Source organism: Momordica charantia, assembly GCF_013281855.1.
Source record: "Momordica charantia cultivar OHB3-1 chromosome 7 unlocalized genomic scaffold, Mcharantia_2.0 BLBB01000007.1, whole genome shotgun sequence".
NCBI lineage: Eukaryota > Viridiplantae > Streptophyta > Magnoliopsida > Cucurbitales > Cucurbitaceae > Momordica > Momordica charantia.
Window position 1 is genome coordinate 1,304,454 of NW_028275165.1, and position 22,319 is coordinate 1,326,772.

The following is a 22,319-nucleotide window of genomic DNA, read 5'->3' on the forward strand; positions in this document are numbered from 1 at the left end:
TTGTATGCAATCCTAAACAATATTAATGAATTACCCACATCTGTGTGGAAGACTAGAACGTAGCCCTTCGTGGTGAACCAGTATAATTTGCTATGTCGTTTACTTGTATTTACTGATTTTCTTCCTATTTGTATATTTGTGGTTGTGTTGGATATTTTCTGTGGAAGGGAAAATTATTGAGGTAAATCAATTTTCCAACCGATTTCGTCACTACGAATTAAGTTTTAAAAAGTTATTTAATTGAAAATTTATTTAACTAATAATAAGTGAGAAATAATTTTCGTTGGAAAATTGGATCCCCACGAATTTCCCATGAGGAACCTCTGTGTCAATCCGTGCAAATATTAGTGGAAAATTTCACGGGAACGAAAAAATGATAAGGGGTGTGTGGGGACCGAGAAGGCATCGTTGTCCTCGTCCCCGCATCGTGAACACTTTAGCTATGGTATGAAATGGCCAAAGATTAGATGAAAACAAAGATGAATTATTTTTTACTGGTGTCATCTTATTTTATTTATGATAAACATATATTTTGTATGTAAATATTTAATTTATATGCAATCTAAAGAGAAGTTTTGGTTCTAGTATTAATAGTGTTTTTATGGAATGGTCTTAAGTTTGAAAAAGAAAAATGAATATCGTATCAAATTTGGATTAGAAGAACAATGGGAAGCATTCTTTACAAAGTTGAAAGTTGAATATGGCAGGCATTTTTTTGTATCCAATAGACACAAGTACTTATGCACCTCTCTTTGACAACATTTTCTAGACCACTTAAATAAAGATGAGTTAAGGCATCATTTTAATGAGAGGATCGTTAGCCTCACTTATATTATTAAACCCTTGTTAGATTCCTAGTCTTTTTAATGTGGGATCCTTAATAATTATTTCATACCTAATTTCAAGAATTTGATCGAGCTCCAACCTACTAACTCTTGTTGGGAAAATTACCATCTGTTACTATGCGCACAACAAAATAGCTAACTACGAACTATTTTCCCTTCTACAGTTATTCAGTGAATTAACAATAAACTACGCAATAAGGAATAAAATGAAGCACATAAACGACACAAGATTTATATTGGTTCACCCAACCACGGACTACGTCTAGTTTTTCTACTAGGATGTGGGTTGTGCTATATTTGGGATGATACAATGAGCCTCACAAAACATTCTACAAAACTTTTTTAGATGCCACAACAATGGTCATCTAGCTTCTAAGTATTACACTAATAGCTATTTAAGAATACAAGAAATAAAACGCCTCACCGTAACACGAGAATGAGTTGTCGATGATGCACCATAGCCCAAAAGACTCGTTCTCTACACTCTGCCCACGTTCTGCCACTGTCTCTACTCAAAACGGCGCTGTCCACTTAATTCTGCCACTTAGAAACCTAAAAGTCCATAGAATGGACTTTTTATAATTCACGACGACGCTGTGGCGCTATCCCTAGCACCACAGCTCTGCCTCCTCAGCCAGTTTGGCTTGCTGCAGCCCGCTTCAATCTTTTCTTCATTTTTGCCTCGTCCCGACTCATCCTGACTCGTTCTCGCCCCAACTCATCCTGACTCATCCGGACGTCGATTTGGCTCCACCAATCCCAACAATACTAAAAAGCAACATTGGTATTGGTTTTGAATGACTAAAAAATCTCAAAAGTTAGAGATTATTGTTCACTTACTCATAGATCTTCGCTCACAATGTGCGGTCCAAACTGGGATCATCACTCTTGTTACTTTTGTACTCCAATTCAATCTCTCCAGCTGTGCTTCTTTGTCCCTTTCCACCGCAATAATTCATCGACTTCTCCATGAAGTTTGAAGGAAACGAGGTTTTCTCCACGCCCCATCAGAGCTCCACGGAACCGAAAAGAATCCCCCAAAAGAAAGAAGAAAAAAAATAGAGAGCATTAATATAATCTTGCAGGTCTAGCCATGAATGAGTCGGATGAAGAAGGCAGAAAGTCATTGCCCAAATACTTCACCCTGAAATCGAGGATGAACGGGCGATATCTGCGATATATACGTGATGATAAGGCCATGAATGGCTTCCTCAAGTTCTCTGGATCCCATGTGTCAGTCCATTTGCAAAGTTTGAGGTTGAAGAAGCTAAGGACAGAGCCACCAAGAAGGGTCTCCTTCATATCAGGTGACTTAAGTTTTTTAAGATGGTTTATTTAAGTCCCTCCACTTTGAAAATTTTTTCTTTATTTAGCTACCTAATCTCCATCCCTAACCTAGGTGACTTCAATACATTTAGAGAGGATTATGCATATTTGAAGTCTCATTTATATCTTTATCATTTTTTTTAAAGCAAAATAATGGTAATGGCTAAAATGATATCTTTTTAAAAAAGTTTGTGGACCAAAATATAACAAAGTTTCAAATTGAAGGTTAAGAAGATATTTTTAAAATGCATATGGATAAAAATGGAATAATTTTGAATTTCGGGATTATAATGAGATATAAATGGAGGTAAATTGTATTATTTGAATTTAAGTTGAATCGAGTTTATTTTTATTTTTTCCTTTTTCTTTTTCAATCGAGTTAAAAAATATTTTTTTTTCTTTTAGATGGAGGTATCATTCACTCTTTTGCTGAACACTATCATTAAATTTTGTAGTAGTAGGGAATATATATATCAAATTTTTTTCAGCTTGTAAAAAAAATATTTATATATTTTTTGCATTTCTCTTGTAAAAAGAAATAACCAACAATTAATTATTTTGTGGTGGTCATCATGACGTACCTATCTATTATTCCTACATTACTTATTCCATCTGTTTTCACACCATATTGCTTTAATTTATATAAATCATTCTTTAATTTTGTTGGATTTAAAATTATCCTACAAAATCATATCCTTGTTAAATGATGCAGCTACCGTGACTAATAATAAATGAGAATAATATCTACATATACATATACTTCTATTGAAGTAAATTTTTTCTGGTGACTACTCACATCTTGTCCAGCATCTGATCAAACTACATATGTTGAAGGTGTTGTTACAACAACAAATATTGGGTTCGTTGGTCAGGTAACTCCAAGTACATTGTGGCGACCGCCAGCGAGCCCGACGAAGACCAATCAAAATTCTCATGCACGTTGTTCGAGCCCATCTACGACTACGACCGAGAGGTGTATCGTTTCAAATACGTGCAACTCGGCCGAGTTTTGCAGCTGCGACAACGTATCTTGAGCCAATTCCAGGATGCCTTGTTTGCCGACAGCGACGGATACAAACTTGACGAGTCAGATCTAACAACAGTGGTGGATTGGTCCACGCTGTTCATACTTCCCAAACATGTGGCATTCAAGGGTGACAATGGAAAATATCTGAGAAATGGAGAATATCTAAGAGTCCATCCTAGGTCTACAATTCGGTATTTGGAGTTTTCAGGATCCGATGTGGCAGATCCTGCGGTGGGGAACTAGATCTTCACCACTTCCGATGGCCACGTGCGCATAAAAAATGATGATAACGGCAAATTCTGGATTCGTGATCCCAATTGGATCCTTGCAAAAGCCACAGAACATGATTTTGATGATCCCAACACACTGTTTTGGCCCGTCCGACTTGGTAGCGCCAATGGCGTGGCGCTTCGCAGTAGAGGAAACGATCATTTTTGCAAGAGACTGACACTCGATGGGAAAGATAATTCTCTCAATGCTGCCGAATCAAGTATAGTTCCGGAGGCCAAATTAGAGATAGAAGAACTTGTGATTTCGAGGTCAATTTACGATGTCAATTTTCGGGTTTCAGACGCCAGATTCTACGACGAGACCCCGACCACAATGACCACCAAAGAGGTTAGTTTTTTAACCTATTAGACACAAAATTGAATATTATACTTTAAAACGCAGAAACTCAATCACAAACACAGAGATAGAGGGAGATTTTAGATACACGATTTTAAATTAGTTCGACCAATTTTGGTCTACTACATCCCCTATGCAATACTTGGACTCAATGATCTTATTCATCAGAAAGATTGATATACAAGGAGAATAGCATACAAACGAAAGAGAGTTAACCCAATGTGATTAATAATATCTTGTGTGTCACCCTTTTAACATGTATAATAAGACTTTGACATTCACTTATTAACTTTACGATTTTGTGACTATGGTAGGTTTCTAACCTATTAGATATCTTTCAAAAGATGTATTACACACAATTATGAAAATTTAGGGATTAAAACATATAATTTAACTTAAAATCGTTTCTTTATATTACTTAAACTCTTTCTAATTGGTGAGCTTGAAAACTAGCACAAAGTCCAACACACTACTACTTCCTATTATAATACCATATTAAATAACCTCTTAATACCTAAAACCTTAGGATTGCAGTAGATTTAACGATTTATCTATATTCTCAACAGACAGTGAATATGAACAATGAACCCCAGAAGCAGAAGCTGAAGCTCTGATTTGAAGATACGAAGTCATTGACATGGACGAACTCCGTGGCGACGAAGATAGGGATGAAGATCACGGTCGAGGTCGAGAGTACGGAATTGGAAGTGTCAGCCAACTTCAGAGAGGAACGAACGTGGGGAGAAACGAAGGAGACGAAGACTCGGAGGGAGGTCGAGCACGAAGTTACGGTGCCGCCGATGACAAAAGTGAGAGCCAAAGTGTTGGCCACAAAAGGGTTCATCGACATCCCTTACTCCTACACTCAAAGAGATGTTCTCACCAATGGCAAAGTGGTAATTCAACACTTCGATGATGGGGTCTATATTGGCAGCAATTGCTATAACTACACGTTCTTGACAGAACAGGAAGCTGTGTGATCCATAATAAATATGGAAAACAAGACTGAATCTTATGGGATTAATGTACTGAATAATGCTGCTGTATGCAGCTTTTATTTCCTTGGTGGTTTCTGCTTTTATGTGTGTTGATAAACTGTGTTTTCAACAAATAAACTCTTTTATGCTTTATATAATTTTAGAGTATTATTTCTCTACTCATATGTAATTCCCCGGTAAAAACTTGAGAGCTGTTTTTCTTTTGAGACAAAGCATAAATCTCGATGTTTGATCTATTTTCTTGTAGTTATAAAAAAAGTTAATGGTGGTGGGTACGTTATATTTAATATTCATAGGTTTCATCTCGAAACCAATTGACAATGAGAGGAGTAGTCCACTTATATTATAGACAGTTATTAGGTCTTTATCTTTTCAATGTGTGATCTTTAACACGCTACTAATTAATTATAGCTATGTATGGTTCATAATTTTAGGAAGAATTTATGCCTTTTTTTCTTCATATAAAGTACACATCTATATTTTTATAGCATTGCAAAAAAAAAATCTATAAAATTGTAAGAAAAAATACAACATTATTGGTATGCTTAGAAGAAAAATAGGAATGGTAGGTGGTATCTTGTGTAAGATCTCCTCAGGGAGAGAGAAATCTCCATGATAATTTTTTTGAAACATAGTAGATATGGTAGGTGGTAGCTTGTGTAAGATCTCCTCAGGAGAGAGAAATCTCCATGATAATTTTTTTGAAACATAGTAGAACCTACCAGAAGATTGAACATAGTCCCAACAAGATTGGGGCGAACTAGTAGAAACCCTCTAGTATGTGTTAAGTTCTTTAAACTTGTTATTCGAATTCACAAGTGTATGAATTATTAGATATCTAATATATGAATTAAATTTACTCAATCCATGAGTTTAAGTTTTTTGGTTGAGTGGTGCATCCTTAACATGGTATCAGAGTGCGAGGTTTTGTATTTGAACCCCTCATATCTCTCCAGTCTTCTTTTCTCCCCTCTACGGCTGGGGCTAACATGAAGCTTTTAAAAAAATAAAAAGCAAATTTTGTATTTTCAAAACCTCACTTTTCTTCTAATGCTCAATTTCTTTCCTTTTTTCTTTCTAACAAATTTTTTTGTCACTCAAAATTTTTACTACCCAAATTTCTCTCTAACCAATTCAATTTTGAATATTTATTATTATTTATCTCTCTCGTAACTTTTCAAATCTCTATCTAACATATCACTCTTATTTTTCTCTCTCTAAAATTTTAGTTTTGTCACAAACTTTTCGTTCTCTTTATAATCTAGCTCACCAACTTGCTCGTCTTGCTTTCTCGCATCATTTGAATCTCTTTTGGTTTGAAGAAGTGCCTCCTGTCATTTCTAAGATAGTTCTTTTTTATTCTACTATTTCTCTTGTTTAGTTTCTGTTTGTTGTTTCACCTGTAAAATATATATATATATATATATATATATATTTTACTCAATCTTTTTCTCTATCTAAAAATTCTCCTTCAATTTTCTTACACATATATTTTTCTTTCTCTTTTTATTTATTTATTTATCTCTAACAAATATATCTCAAATTTTTTTCACTAAATAAACTAATTATTTATACAAGTAAATAATAATTTTGATATATTTATTGCTCTTCTTATTTTTTAAATTCTAAAAATAATTAAAATTAATTACTAAAACAGTAATTTTTTCCACGAAGATTCCGATCCCGAAACAATGACTCTCGGCCTAGACCTAGATTCCCAGAATTGGAGAATCAGGTGGGGACGAAAAACTAAAAATTTCAATGAGGATAATGATGGGAGGGCCATAAAGGTTATCAGACTTTGTCTTTCGATGAAACACACATTTCCTCTCTTTACTACATTTTTGTGTTTGCACCTTTTCTTTGTCTAATTTATGAGTTACATCTTCTATTTTTATGATATGGTTCAAAAAGTCGTTTCGATAATTTCTGTCGTTTTTAGTTTTTGAAAAATATATTTGTATGTTGGTGTTCTACATTATTTAATTAAGCTCTTCGATTTTAATTTGTTTTTACTTTATTTATTATTATTTTTTTAGTACAATAAATTAGGGAATAGAAGTTTAAACCTCCCACCTAAAAGAAATGAGTAGGTATCAAATTATTGCTGAACTATGTTTCATGTTAGGCGTTTTTAATTTATTAGAGGCATGTGAATCTCATTATTTATTTAATTATTGGTTTATCTAAGACAAGATTAGTTGGGAGTGATTGTTTTTTATTCGTTTCTTATTTTTACAAATTTTCTCTAAAATTTATATAAATTTTGAAAATGAAAAGTTATTAAGTTTTGTTTGTTTCCCTACTTCTAATATTTTCAAAATAATTAATAGAAGCACTAGAATATTACTAGAATTAAAATAAAAGAGCAAGAAATGTGTTTTAACTCTTGTTTTTTAGATTAAATTACAACTTAAGCATTGGTTGTCTATTTTAGTACAATTCAAAAGAAAATAACATGAGTTCTTACGCTTTTGAATTTGATTCTCAAAAATTATTATTTGCATCGTTGCTTAAATGTTAACATATATTAATTAGATTAATGAGTGATAGATATTTATAGGTTTCATCTCAAAACCTTGTTGCATGTGAGATTCTAGTGTAGAAGAACAATATGAAATTGACAGAAATGAAGAGCAATCCGTCTAGGCTGAAGCTAGAACTGCCGATGCTTTGTAATATTTCTTTTTTTTTTCTTCAAAAACTGCTTCATCCATCTCTATCGACGGCTTAAAACTAGGGTTGCCAAAAATATTGGGCCTACAAGAGATTCCAAAAGAAAACAACAAAAAAAGACTTACAACCAAAGAAAGAGGCCCAAACCTTCAGGCCCAAACCTTCAGGCCCAGTTTAAAAGATAAGAAACATAAGGAAAACATAACTTTAAACCTAGATCTTAATTAGATCCCGAATCAGGGAAAATTGACAAAATAAACCTTCTGTAGGTGCCTCTTAAGTTTTCTAATCGCCCTCTCCAAAACAAAGTTTTCTAGTCACTGCTGACATCACATACTTTGTCAAATGACATTTCATACCCCTCCTTACTTTTTCATCTCTTCCAGACTCCATCTCTCTTCTCTCTCCCCTCCTCTCTCCTCCATTTCTTAGATTTGCTTGATCTTGTCCACGATTTCTACACAACACACACCAGTTTTTGGCGTCTCCGCTAGGAATTCAACGAGTGGAGGTCCCGTTCGGTTGTCGTCCGCTGCTTCCATCCCGAGCTCTTGCGCCTCCCTGGTGGCCTCTCCGGCGACATTGTTGAACGATGACAACATTGCCGGCGGCGAGAAAGAGGGAGAGAATAATTTGCATATGAAATAAGATAAAACTTTCCTTATTATTTTTCCCAACTCTTTCACCCGCTCTTCTAAAATCAAATTTTCAAGATTTCAAAAACTTTCCTTCTATATCTCTTGCACGTCCCTCTTGTACAGACTATCTTCTTCTCCATGAAACCAAATGCGTCGAGGAGGGAGGGGAGAAGAGAGAGAGTAGAGAAGAGAGAGGGACAAAGCGAGAGCGACGTCATCGATAGTGAGATCGAGAAGGACAGAGCGAGAGCGAGATCGAGAGAGCGGAAGAAGTGGTGATAATAACGAAAAAAATGGGATGGTTAGGAAAAGAAGGGATTGTTTTCTTTTTCTTTTTTTTTTTCTTTACTCCACCAAATTGAGTTAAATTAAATTTTAAATTTATGATTAAAGGAGCAGATTTATATTATGAGGAAGAAATAGAAAAAACAGGATTTTTTTTTTATACTTCCACCTAATTAGATAAAATTTTAAATTTACTATTAAAGGAGGACTACCTAATTAAATTATAAATTTGAATTCTAATCCTAATCAAAATTAGGGTAGATATTAAAAGAGAGATTTATGTTAATTTTTCAAATGATTCGTTCAAATAATTAAATAGGAAAAAAACAATTAAGAAAACAAATCTAAATTAAATTTCAAATTTGAATATACTAAAATTAATGCGATTTTATAATTTTAAATTTTAGTTAAAAAAATCTTCAATGATTAGTATTTTAAATTTGAGATTTCGTCTCTCCATTCCAATTTTTAAAATCGTTTCTCGCTCAATCTCGCTCTCGCTCACTCATCTCTCGTTTTCTCTCTCTCGCTCAATTCTCTCTCTCTCAACTTTCTCTTATTCAACTCTCTCTCTCTATCTCCTTCCCCATCCCATCATAACTTCTTCCTCTCCTGAGCCTCTTTCTTTGACGAACGACCTCCCTCGTCGGCTTTGATGCATCCGTTGCCGGCAATTGTTGAAGGTCACGAGAATTATGGAGGCTGCTATTTAAAAAATGGTGAGAGATTTAGGTTTTTTTTTATGGTTTAGTAAACAAGAAAAAACTCATGCTTGCGGAAGACATGGAAAAGAGAAAGAAAGAAGAAAAAAATCTGGAAAAGTAGGAAGATGGAGGTAGGGAGAAGAAATAAAGAAAAAGATAAATAAGGGAGGAAAAGGACGAAAACTAAAAACTTTTGGCAATAGAGTAAAGAGGGGCATGGAAGGTCATTTGGCAAAGTAGGTGATGTCAGCAATGACTAGAAAAAACTTAAGAGGGCCTCACAGGAAGCTTATTTTGTCAATTTTCCCGAATCAGCTTGTCTCCCACTAAAAGAAAAAAAAAGCGTCCTCGCTTTCTGACTCCCACAGCTACAACTTCGGCGCAATTCTAAATCTTCCACAACTGCATGGCCTCCTCCGGCGTCGGATCTTCATCTAGGGCGGCTGTCATGTAAGCGGCGTATGGTGCGGCAGTATGGGGTTCGTCAATGAATGCCGAACTTTCACCGTCTTCTTCGATTGTCATGGCAGCATCCGGCGGGTGATAGGCGAATAGATCGGCGACATTGAAGGTAGGTGACGTGTGTATTTCCTGTGGTAGCTCGATAACATAAGCGTTGTTGCTTATATTTTTTACAATTTTGTAGGGACCAATTTTGCGGGGTTTCAACTTCGAATATGAACCAATTGGGTGTCTCTCACGTCGAAGGTAAGCCATGACGAGATCTCCAATCTCAAATATTTTCTCCCTTCGTTTCTTGTCGGCTCGCTCTATGTACTGTGCATTTGCTTGCTGAAGATTATGTTGAACAGTATCTCGGATGTGTATCATTTCATCTGTCATGGTAATTGCCTTTTTACAAGTCTGATATCTTGGTTGTATGAGATCGACGGTATGATTTGGCACTTTTGTATAAACAATCTGAAATGGGCTGAATGCTATAGATCTGTTGGGCATATCGTTATATGAAAATTCTGCTTGAGGCAAAAATAGGTCCCACTGTTTAGGATTGTCCCCAACCAAGCAACGTAGCATATTTCCAACCGTTCGATTTACAACCTCGGTCTGTCCATCAGTTTGTGGATGATAAGCACTGCTGAACTTTAAGGTTGTGTTAAATAGACTCATAAGACTCTCCAAAAGTGACTAACAAATTTTACGTCCCTATCCGATGTTATAGATTTAGGGATCCCATGTAGGCGCACAATTTCACGAAAAAATAACTTTGCAACAGCACTAGCATCAAATGTCTTCTTGCACGGCAAAAAATGTGCCATTTTTTAGAATCTATCAACCACCACAAAAATAGAATTCACACATCTTTGTGTTCTAGGCAACCCAAGAATAAAATCCATGGAAAGGTCCTCCCAAATGTCGTTAGGAATGGGCAAAGGGGTGTAAAGTCCTGTATTTTGGGAAGCTCCCTTAGCTGATTGACAAGTCCCACATCTTTGCACAAATTTTCCAACATCCCTTTTAAGATGTGGCTAAAAAAATCGAGCTTTCACAAGCTGAATTGTTTTGTCTCTTCCTGTATGGGCAGATAATCCACTAGAATGCATTTCCTAGATAAGTTGTGTCCTCAAGGAAGTGTTTGGGATACATAGCAAAGTTCCCTTGAACAAAAATCCGTGGTGAATAAAAAAATCTCCACATCTTTTGTTTTTTATACACGAATCCCATATTTTCTCAAAATCACAATCATTGACATATAAATCCTTCAGGCAATCAAACCCAATAACTTCAGTTTGCAAAGTAACAAGGAGATGGGTCCTCCTACTTAATGCATCAGCCACAACATTTTGCTTACCGGGTTTATGCCGAAAAACAAACTGAAACTTCTGCAAATACATTACCCAACGAGCAAACATTCTTTTGAAGTGCTTTTGAGAGTCAAGGAACTTAAGAGCATGGTGATCACTATGAAGAATGAACTCTCTTTGAATTAGATAGTGCTCCCAATGTTGAAAAGTACGAATAATAGCAAACAATTCTTGCTCATAGGTAGACCAATTTTGCCTAGCTTCACTTAACTTCTCACTAAAAAACTCTACTTGTTTTCCTTCTTGCATCAAAACAGCTCCAATACCCGTCAAACATGCATCAGTTTCAAGCTCAAAGACTTTATCAAAATTTGGTAAAACAAGTATGGGAGCTGAAACTATTTTCGATTTAATTAAACGAAAACTAGCTTCTTCCTCACTCTCCCATTTAAATCTACCTTTCTTCAAACAATTTGTCAAGGGAGCCACAATACTGCTAAAATTGCGAATGAATCTTCTATAAAAAGTAGCTAAACCATGAAAGCTACGTACCTCAGTGACGTTTTTAGGTGACGGCCACTCCGCAATAGCTTTAACTTTAGCCGGATCCATTTGAATTCCATCCTTCCCAACAATGAATCCCAAAAACAGCAACTGTTCAGTACAAAATTCACACTTTTTCTGATTTAGATATAGTTTATATGCCCGAAGTGTCAACAAAATTTCCCGTAGGTGATCATAGTGTTCGGCCTGAGACTTGCTAAAAATCAAGATGTCATCAAAATAGACCACTGCTATCCGACCGATAAACGGTTTCAAAACATGATTCATTAATCTCATAAACGTGCTAGGGGCGTTGCTTAACCCACATGGCATCACCTTTTACTCATATAACCCTTCTCGGGTTTTAAATGCCGTCTTCCACTCATCTCCTTGTCTAATACGAATTTGGTGGTAGCCACTCCGTAAATCCAAGCGAGAAAACAAGCATGAACCCTCAAGTTTGTCAAGTAAGTCCTCTAAGCGGGGAATTGGGAATCGGTATTTCACCGTTATCTTGTTCATGGCCCTACTATCAATACACATGCGCCATGAACCATCTTTCTTTGGAACTACTAAGGCCGGGACGGCACAAGGGCTCATACTCACTTTAATAAACTATTTTTCCAGCAACTCATCAACCTGTTGTTGTAGTATTTCATGCTCTTTTGGGCTCATTCGGTGATGAGGTAAATTAGGAAGACTCGCCCCCGATACCAAGTCAATACAATGCTGAATATCACGAAGTGGAGGTAATTCTATAGGTAAATCAGCAGCTAAAACATCTGAAAATTCCTCCAATAAGCCTTCTATTCTAGTGTCAACATGTTTCGAACCCACATGTTCCTCTACCATGAGAATAAATAGGGGAGATGATATATCATTGAGTCGATATGAAAAATTACTTCCACGAACAGCCAATAGTAAAGGCTTTGGTTGCATAGGTGGTGGGTTAGGTGGCTCAAATGTAGGCAACAAAATAATGCTTTTATTTCCCCACTTGAACTTATAAGTGTTCTCCCTTCCATCATAAACCACCCCTTTATCATATTGCCGTGGCCTCCCTAGCAACAAGTGACATGCATCCATACCAACTACATCGCATTTTATAGAATCTTGGTAAGATTTTCCAATAGAAAATTGGATCTTACACACATCCAATACTTTATGCTCTCCTCCTTTCTTAATCCAACCAATTTTGTATGGTTGGGGATGTTTTTCAGTTGGTAACTTTAGAGCCTTCACTAAGGAACGAGCAACAATATTTTTCGTACTACCGTTGTCCACTATTACATCACAAACTTTTTTCTCAATAGTGCATCTTGTTCTGAAAATTTGATTGCGTTGTGATTTCACCGATTCCTTTGGTAGGAGAAGAACCCTTTGAACAACACATGACACTCTATCCCCTTCATCACCAAAAACCTCCTCAATGTCATTTTGGTCTGGGGTTTAATTACCTGTTGTTCTCTGTAGGAGTCTCAACCTCCTCAACTAAGTGGCCTCACTTGAACGATGGCCTTGTTGGTTACATTTATAGCAACGAATTGGGTTGGCTTTAATATACGGGTTATTACTTTTCTGCTGCTGTTTTCCTATATTTCCATGCTATTTTGGAGGGTCTCCCAAAGTTTTCGCTGCTACTTGCTGATTTTGATTGGCAATTTGTTTTCCTTTATCACTGACACCTTCTCCGAAACCCTTTTTATGTTGAAAATAACGATTGTTTGTTCTGGTGCTAGTTTCCTCTACTTTTCGCGCAAGTGTCACGGCTTTGGACAGGGTGTTCATGGACTTTAAAGACAATTGATCTTGAATAATTGATTTTAAACCCCCAAATATATCTTGCTGCTACTTGTCTTTCTGTTTCATTCAAATTATTTAATGCATTTAGTCGATTAAACTCAGCTGTATACTCACGTGCGCTTCTGTTTTTTTGTTGGCAATGTTGATATTGTTGATACAACACTTGATCATGATCTAATGGCAAGAAATGTTTCCTCAAATAGCGCCTCATCTTTGGCCAAGTACGTATTTTCTCCTTACCATCTCTTCTTCTATTTGCTTTAAATTGTTCCCACCATGCTGATGCTCCTCGTTTGAGTTTATATGCAACAAGTTTAACTCTACTCTCTCCCGGTATTTCCATGTACTCAAAAAAATTTTCCACGTGTTGTAACCAATCTAGAAATTTTTCAATATCTAGTGTGCCATCAAAATAAGGAAGATCAATTTTAATTTTATACTCACTGTGCTCTCCCCTCCTTTGTTGTGCTTGTTGACGAAACTCTCTTCCTTATCGATTTCCTCTTAATATTGCTTCTTCAACGAGATTATCAGATTCGGTACCACTTTAATGTAGAAGAACAATATGAAATTGACATAAATGAAGAGCAATCGGTCTAGGCTGAAGCTAGAACTGCCGATGCTTTGTAATATTTCTTTTTTTTTTCTTCAAAAACTGCTTCATCCATCTCTATCGACAGCTTAAAACTAGGGTTGCCAAAAATATTGGCCCTAAAAGAGATTCCAAAAGAAAACAACAAAAAAAAAGATTACAACTAAAGAAAGAGGCCCAAACCTTCAGGCTCAGTCTGAAAGATAAGAAACATAAGGAAAACATAACTTTAAACCTAGATCTTACTTAGATACTGTATCAGATTCTTAATATGGCCCCTCAAAATTGTGGCTCTTTTAGTATATCGATCTTGGTCGGATCTCATTCTTTAACCGGATGCTCGTTTGAATTGTTTTGGCTCTGATACTATATTAATATTTATAAGGTTCCATCTCAAAACCAATTGACAATGAGAATAATAGTTCGGGTCTATTATAAACCTTGTTACATCCTCTATCCTTTCAATGTGCGGGATCCTTAACACCATGAACCCAAGGAAAAAAAGTTATTAGAAAATAAACGATAGAATAGGATAAAAATTTGATAGGACATTGCTCACCTCTCTTAAAAGTTATATGTTTAAATCCTACCTCCATCTATTACACAACTCTATAAGCCACTTTGTTTCATTGAAGAATTGTTGGATAAATATAAAAGAAACCATATAATTAACAAAGTTATTTGAATATTTGTGAGGTAGAGACGTACAATTATGTTGGAGAAAAAAACATCTTGACAATATGTAATATATAAACTTGAACATATCTCCAATGATTCAAATACGTTTTAATTCATGCATGGTGATCTTCCACACTTGGATCAAGAAGATTATGATTTTGAAAAAATTCTCTCTTAAAAATAAATATTTCCATATCTCCAAAGCATTATTATTTATTTATGTTTTTGGTTTATTTATTTTGATGTTTAGTGGCTATTTTGGTTTATCGATCTTGACTGGATCCCATTTTTGAATCGGATGCTTGGACTCTAATACCATATCAAAATTCATGGGATTCTATCTCAAAAGCAAATCACAATGAGAGGAATAATTCATGTCTATTATAAACCATTATAAGGTCTATTTTATTCAATGAGGGATTCGTAACATTTACGATAAAAGATATGCCCAAAATCTTGATGCATATTAATTAGTAGGGTGATCTTTCTTCTTCTTCTTCTTCTTCTTTTTTTTTTTTTTGTGGAAAGGTACATGCTGATCTCGAACACATGGATCTAGGAGGAAATGAATTTGGACAAATTCTCCCTATAAAACAAATATTTCGATTTCCAAAGCATTATATTTTTCATAAAACTTATCCAATTTCAAAATTATATCTTCAAAACATGTTGAAATCATATGACCAACTTTCTACGATATGATGCTTCAATGATTGACGCACACTAATGATTCACCTTTTAACATTTGGTAGATTGTGGATGTGAAGTGTAACAATTAAAGTCATTCCAAACCTTTCTACTCTACCAAAATATAAAAAAAAAATAAAAAATTAAGTCAATCTGAACATAACTTTCTCTTGAAAATTTACCCTACAATAATGTAATATTTTTATATTAAAAAGAAGAAACTCATACAAAATTAAGCCAAAATGTACAATTTTTTAATTTAAATGTTGATCTCTAAATTTTTAAGTTGGTTCTATTTCTTACTTAGAAGTTTCAACATATTCAGGTTTATCTCTAGGTATAAAATTTTCTAAATATATTTTGTGATTCCAAAACTACAAATATCATAGTCATTTTTATCCCTAACTTTATTTTTCTTTTAACAAATAGATAGTATGTTTAATTTAAATGTGTTGATGTGCTCGTATATTAATACCAATAATTGGCAGAAGGGATTAGGTGGCAAAAGAATAACAAAGAACTAAAAAATTCATTTTCTAAATGTAGGGACTAAATAGTTATTCTTGAAAATTTAAAAGCTAAAATAGACGAAGAGTTGAAGGAGTTTGGGATCCACCGATTATCATTGTAGAAAGGGAGTGGTAATCAATGTATTAATAAACTATAATCTCAGTAAATCTCTAATTGATCTATATATTAAAGTTTATCTGGGTAAATCAGTAATTAATTTATGCAGTGACTGATGCGAATGTCTGATATTTTTGTTTTGGAAATTGTTGATAATTAATGCATGCCAGTGTTTAACTGTAAAGATTATGTGACTGATGCGAATGTCTGATATTTTTGTTTTGGAAAAAGTTGATAATTAATGCATGCCAGTGTTTAACTGTAAAGATTATATTACTGATGACATTTTTGTCTCACAATTGTCTAAATGAAAGTATATATCTCACCGTCAAGAAAAAGGAAAAAAAATTGTACGGTAGGGTGACGCGTTTGAACGTCATCGAAAGTTTTTCCAATGACATTGTAGTGTCACAAAATCTTTTTTAATGATAATTCTCACTACCATAATCCCAAAGTATAATATGAGATTCACATTAAAACTATAAGTCATGAGAGAGATATTTGAATATGATTAAAATAAAATATTAATTAAATATGTGACATTTAATTAAAGTTAATTAATTAATTAGATTAATTAATTAATTAATTAATTAATTAAATATATTTTGATTTAACTTAATTAAATAACACATGCATTTTGCAACGAAATGTGAACGGTGTGAGTGGGGAGGTTACTCCTTCCTCCTCACTCCTCCCCACCCCTCCATATTTCTATAAATGCATTCAATTGAATTTTGAAATGGTTAATGGTTTTAGTGATTTTGGCACAAAATCATACTCTCTCAAACTTAGCTCTCTCTCAAATCACTATTTTCCTCACTTTCAAAATAAGGGTCCCACAAACCGGTCCTTGCCAAGAGAATAGTGGGGAAGGCTTTTTGGTGGCATCTTCGTTGAAGAACGGTCTTCAAAGGAAGGTTTCTCTACTTCTTTTTTATAATTCTTATGTCTTTTCTTTGTTGTATTTCTAAAATAAAATCGAAACACAAGCGTTTATGCACTTCCGCTGTGAGATTCGATCCCTTTAGCAAACTCTTTCAAGGCCAACACATAACAGTTCCAGGAAGATCAATGTTCACCTTTGACAATTCTTGTACCCTTAATACCATGAAACTTAATCATTTGATGATAGGTACACGGGACGACCTCAAGTGCATGGATTGTCGGACATCCGAGGTTGATGTTGTAGACTGAGGGCACTCAGCTATCACGAAGTCTTCCATGTGCATGATCCAGTTCAATCCTTCTCTGAGAACCACTAGTGTCGCGCACCTCCTCAATTTGTCCCTTGTCCACCAAAGGGCATCGAAAGTGCTAACTAGAAGAATATTCGTGGATGCGTCCCCATCGACCGAACCTAATGAACCTTGGCATTGACAATCATCGCAGTTATAACCAAACCTTCATTATGGGGTTGGTGATCTACCTCCATGAACCGTCATTCAAGGAGGACTCATCTTTTGGTTTGTCGCGAACATTGACAAGTTCATATACTTCCATGAACTTGGTGCGTCGGCGAGGAGCGTGGCTAAAAAAGATGGTATGTTTATACATCTATCGGGCGTATATCAGATATACATCCATCAGGCGTATATCAGATATCATAAGGGTAAAACTAGAATAATTAAAATTCCGAAAATAAAAATTCAAATATTTTGTCATATTTGCAAAATACAAAAGTGGTTGACATTTTTGTAAATATGTATAAAAGTTTAGCTACCCAATACAATTTCCCGAAAAAATATAGGAATTACTAATTTTTTAAGTAGGTGGTCATTATGAGATTTGAACTCATTCCTTCGTAATTAACCAAAGCTCTTCCAAAGAATAGACAAAATTTTATTGAGTTAATTGAAAATATTAATAATATATTTCATTTAAATGTAAAATTATATTTCTCTCATTAATTATGAATATATCATAACTCATTAAAATTATTAATAAGTCATAATATAACAAATAAATAGGGTAAATTGCACAACCCACATCTATTTTCTCTCTCCCCATTATTTCCTACTTCCGGCAAAATCTAGGTCAATGAATTTGATTTTTTTTGTTCTTTCGTAGAGAGAGGAACTTGTGAATGGCGTCGACAGTCGGGATGAGAGCAAAACCACAAACAGGTAATATTTTGAATTTAATATGCTCAAACAACATTATTGTCGGAAAGCGATCTCCTATTTCAAAATTTGGAAAAAATTAATGAATTTTCGATTTTTCAAAAAAATTTACAGTAGATTGTAATTCTAGTGTGCTTTCCTATTCAAATTGTGGTGGATGACACACAGAATGAGAATGAGAACTCCGTAGCTGCCATGAACGAGCAAAACCTAAAAACGGAGAAGAACAAAAAAGCTAATAGAAGTACAAAATGAGAGAGAGAGAGAGAGAGAGAGAGAGAGAGAGAGAGAGAGAGAGTGTATGTGCAAAAAGAGAAGACAAATTCATGAAGTCCGCTAAATGGTCGGACCACAAGTAAACTCGCCGGAACCCCCACAGCTTTCAAAATCTGATCGGTGGTTGTGAATCGTGTGATTGCGGTGAAGGAAATATGGGAGAGAAACAGAGTATAATAAAATCCATCAAAAAAAAAAATTTAAGTTCGAGGTCTAATTTTCCTATTAAAAGTTCAAAGGTCCAATATTTTTGTTTATGAACTTTGATGATTTAATTTCCACAATTAAAATTTAGGGGTGAAATTGCAACGTGGTTTGTACAATTTGTCCAAATAAATATTATAAAAAGTAGTATATTAGAATATTATTTTTATTATAGTAATGTAATATATTTAATAATTAAATTCTCAAATATGTAAAATTAACTTTTAAATGTGAAATTACGCGTATCTATTTATTTAAAAAAAAGTTGATAAATTAATAATGCTAAAAATTAGACTAAAAGTTCATTAAAAGTTTTTATCATCAGTTTATTCTCTGAATAAATTAAATTTAAATACACCATTAAATTCATAAATTTATAGAATTTCAGAATGTGTACAATTTTTTCTTTTAACTTTTTTATAAATATTTTATCTATAATTAATTTTAATAATATTTTATCTTTATTATAATTAGTTATAAAACTTTAATTCAGTTTTAATTTCAAAAGCATCCTAACTTCTTAATCTCTTTCTAGTAATTTTCTTTCATGGTTATTTTACCAACAAACTTGAATTACATTTATTGTCTGTCAATTTATAGACACTTAATTTATTTTCTTTTTGTTATCATTTTTTCAATAAATAATGATATTTTCTAATCTTTTATTATGTTAGTAAAAATATTAAATTAAAAAATAGGCAGGTGAGTCATAGACCATCTATGATAGACTAGTACTTTTTTTTATATATTCGGGAGTATTCGGGTCACCTTACGGGTGCATCTTGTGTAATCTCACACATTTAGTATTTAAAGTGTCAAGTATGGGTTGATGCATACACGTACACATACATTTACATATAGATATATAGATATTATCTAATAATGGTGTAAAAATCGAAAATAAGTATTTTAAAATTTCTCTCTCACATAGTATAAAATTGATCATTACATTCAACCAAATCTACTCAACACAATATTTTATAAAGACCTTCCCCTAGAAAGAAAAATAAAATAAAATAAAAAACAATCCCAAGGTCCAAAACAGCACAAGTTGGAAAGTGGGTGTTATAAAAAGGGCAGTGTTATTTGGGATTGAACATACCAAAGAGTTTAGAGAGCATTACACACTCGCATCAACAAGATGCTGTCGACAGCGCTAATGAGGGCAAAGCAGACGGAACGACAATTGGAAGACAAGTACAGAAAGATAACACAAAAAGAAGAAATCCTGTCCGAAGATGGCCAAAAGATAATCCCAAGGTACTTCGGCCTCAAATCCAAACACAACACCAACTACCTCCGCTACATCAACGAAGACGACGACCGAGTCGGCGGGTTCCTCCACTTCTCCGGCCAGAGAATGATCAGCCCGTATACCAAATTTGAGGTCGAACACTCTAACCTCGGAAAGGGGTACGTGCACGTAAGATGCTGTTTCAACAACAAATACTGGGTTCGCGAGTCTTCAAAATCAAACTACATCGTCGCAGCTGCCAACGAGGCACACGACGACCTCTCGAAATGGTCGTGCACGTTGTTGGAGCCGATCTACGACGACCATCAGAAGGCATATCGTTTTCGCCACGTTCAGCTTGATGCTATCGTTTATCTATCTCACTCTAATGACCAATACAACGATTGTCTTGTGGCAAAAGCCAAGCGGAATGTTAGTGTTATCCCAATAATTGTCAACGTGCAAGCAAAGGCTGATGATGATATTTATGCACTCTCAACCATCGTTGATTGGGACTCCATCTTTATACTTCCAAAACATGTGGCCTTCAAGGGAGATAATGGCCAATATTTGAGCTTTTCAAGTCCCTATTTGAAGTTTTCAAGCTCGAGTATTACAGACTCATCAGTTGTGCAGGAGATCTTTCCTACCAAAGATGGTAATATTCGTATAAAGAATGACGAATCGGGTAGGTTTTGGTATCGTGATCCTAATTGGATATGGGCGACGTCGACCAACGGCAAGAGCAACAATCCCAATAACTTGTTTTGGCCTGCCAAAATCGACGACGAAACTCTGGCTCTTCGCAATTTAGGTAATGTTAAACTTACTAATAAATCCGAAAGGTTAATTTGGTGGGTTACAATAAATATATTTTTCTATTCATATTTTTGGTTAGATACTCTCACTAATTCATGCTTTTAATATTGATAGAAGGACATAACATTATAGAAATTTTACACCAAATCAATTATTGTTAAATTAGTTTAATCACACTACATTGACAACATGAGCATAGTTTAGCGATAATTGACACTTACTCCTTCCATTGAGGTAAGAGGTTCGAATCCCCATACTCCCAATTTGCACTTTACTAAAAAAATTTAATTTGTATTATAGGTAATAATCATTTCTGCGTGAGATTGTCCGTCGAAGGGAAGACAGATTGTCTCAATTCTGCTGGAGTTCGTATTACCGATGAAGCACTCTTGAAAGCTGCAGAGGCTGTAATTTCAAAGACCATCGATAACGTGGAGTATCGACTTAACGATGCTAGGATTTACGGTCAAAAGGTGGTATCGATGGCGAAGGGAGATGCTGTAAACAAAACTAAAGAAACTGACACAGTAACTTTTAAATTCACGTACGAGGAAAAAAAGAAGAAAAATTGGAGTTCCTCAGTCTCATCAAAGATTGGTGTGAGTGTGAGTTCAAAATTTCAAGTCGGGATTCCTCATGTTGGAGAAGGGAAGATTGAAGTTTTAGCTGAGATGGGAGCTGAATATGAATGGGGAGTAACCCATAAGGACAAAAATGTGAGGGAATTTACTTACCCTGTAACTGTGCCTCCAATGTCAAGAGTGAAGATTAATGCTGTCATAAAGCAAGGCATCTGCCAAGTTCCTTTCTCGTACCGTCGAACCGATGTTCTTAGGACTGGACGACAAGTCGTTCATCATTTAAATGACGGACTTTTTACTGGTGTAAACTCCTATGACTTCGAGTTCAAGTCTGAAACTGCAGCAATCGCGTCGTAAAATTACTCGAGGGACTGGAACAATGTGGTTAACGATTTTATATCGTTTTTACTTCATACGACTATTACGGAGCAGCCATATTGTGACAGTCAGCTTGAGTAATCTTCTGTGAAAAGAGTAACTATCCATGTTGTTTGGAGTGAATCCAGCGTTGAATTTCAGTTTCTAGTTAAGGTTTTTTGCTGTCATTAAGAATAATGGTTGGAACCCAGCTTGTGTAGTTGTACGTTTGGTGTTTATTTACTTTTCAAGTGTAATTATTGTCTATGGAGTATTACTATAATATGTTATGAAACTCTCTCTTTGGTTGAAAAACACACCTTTCCTCTCTTTGTAACATTTACTAATTATTGTCCAATTTTTTTGTTTCTTGGTTTAAAACTTCTAGAGAGTGGAATATTGTAATACTTTTTATAAGTTTGTTTTTCCTAAGAATCGTTTTAAAGAATATATTCTCATATGTATCTAAAAAGAAATTGGTTGGACTTTTGAGAAGAAAAAAAAAGTTAGAGCTCATATTTTATCGCAATTGGTGAGTTCTAATTTTGCCAAGTTATTTAAATGGTTAATTTTTTACAAATTATCCGACTTAATTTTGTATAAAGCTTGATTTTATTGATATTAATGAGGGTGTTTTTGATATTTTTATATTGAATTAGCAGAAATTGAATAGAGGTAAAAATTATAAAATTATCTAAGTAGTATAAGATCTTATTCGATCAAATTGAAAATTTTTAGTCAAATTTGATCGGACATTAATCACCTATCTCAAAAGTTATAAATTTAAATTTTGTATGTCCCTTTTATTAGATGACAACTACTTAAAGATCAATCTGAACGTATTTCGACTGGTTAAGGTATCTATCTCTTTAAAAGATCGTGAGTTCGAATCTCCAACTCTAAATAGTG

The 22,319-nt window shown here is 34.6% G+C and overlaps 1 protein-coding gene, 2 long non-coding RNA genes and 1 pseudogene across 4 annotated transcripts; 3 read left to right on the forward strand and 1 right to left on the reverse strand.

The window, feature by feature from the left end:
• Positions 1-1,044: 1,044 nt before the first annotated feature.
• LOC148209982 (uncharacterized) lies at positions 1,045-1,819 on the reverse strand. Its single transcript, XR_015792153.1, has 2 exons — positions 1,686-1,819; positions 1,045-1,613 (listed from the first exon to the last, which is right to left on the reverse strand). It is a non-coding gene; the product is annotated as an uncharacterized LOC148209982 (long non-coding RNA).
• Positions 1,720-4,960, forward strand: LOC148209983 (uncharacterized; annotated as a pseudogene). The gene is made up of 3 exons (XR_015792152.1): positions 1,720-2,152; positions 3,006-3,816; positions 4,392-4,960. The product of XR_015792152.1 is annotated as an uncharacterized LOC148209983 (transcript).
• Positions 4,961-9,044: 4,084 nt separating this feature from the next.
• On the forward strand, positions 9,045-13,674 carry LOC111024280 (uncharacterized). The gene is made up of 2 exons (XR_015792295.1): positions 9,045-9,697; positions 9,773-13,674. It is a non-coding gene; the product is annotated as an uncharacterized LOC111024280 (long non-coding RNA).
• Positions 13,675-19,418: 5,744 nt separating this feature from the next.
• Positions 19,419-21,705, forward strand: LOC111024282 (uncharacterized). Its single transcript, XM_022301930.2, has 2 exons — positions 19,419-20,467; positions 20,773-21,705. The coding sequence occupies exons 1-2, from the start codon at positions 19,561-19,563 to the stop codon at positions 21,408-21,410; spliced, it is 1,545 nt and encodes a 514-aa protein (XP_022157622.1). The 5' UTR covers positions 19,419-19,560; the 3' UTR covers positions 21,411-21,705.
• The last annotated feature ends 614 nt before the right edge of the window (positions 21,706-22,319 follow it).

What these genes read in the sequence shown, in the direction of transcription:
- LOC111024282 (XM_022301930.2), top strand. Translation starts at nt 19,561, where the DNA reads ATGCTGTCGACAGCGCTAATGAGGGCAAAGCAGACGGAACGACAATTG. An exon ending in TCTGGCTCTTCGCAATTTAG is followed by an intron (nt 20,468 to 20,772) that starts GTAATGTTAAAC and finishes TTTGTATTATAG; the next exon opens with GTAATAATCATTTCTGCGTG.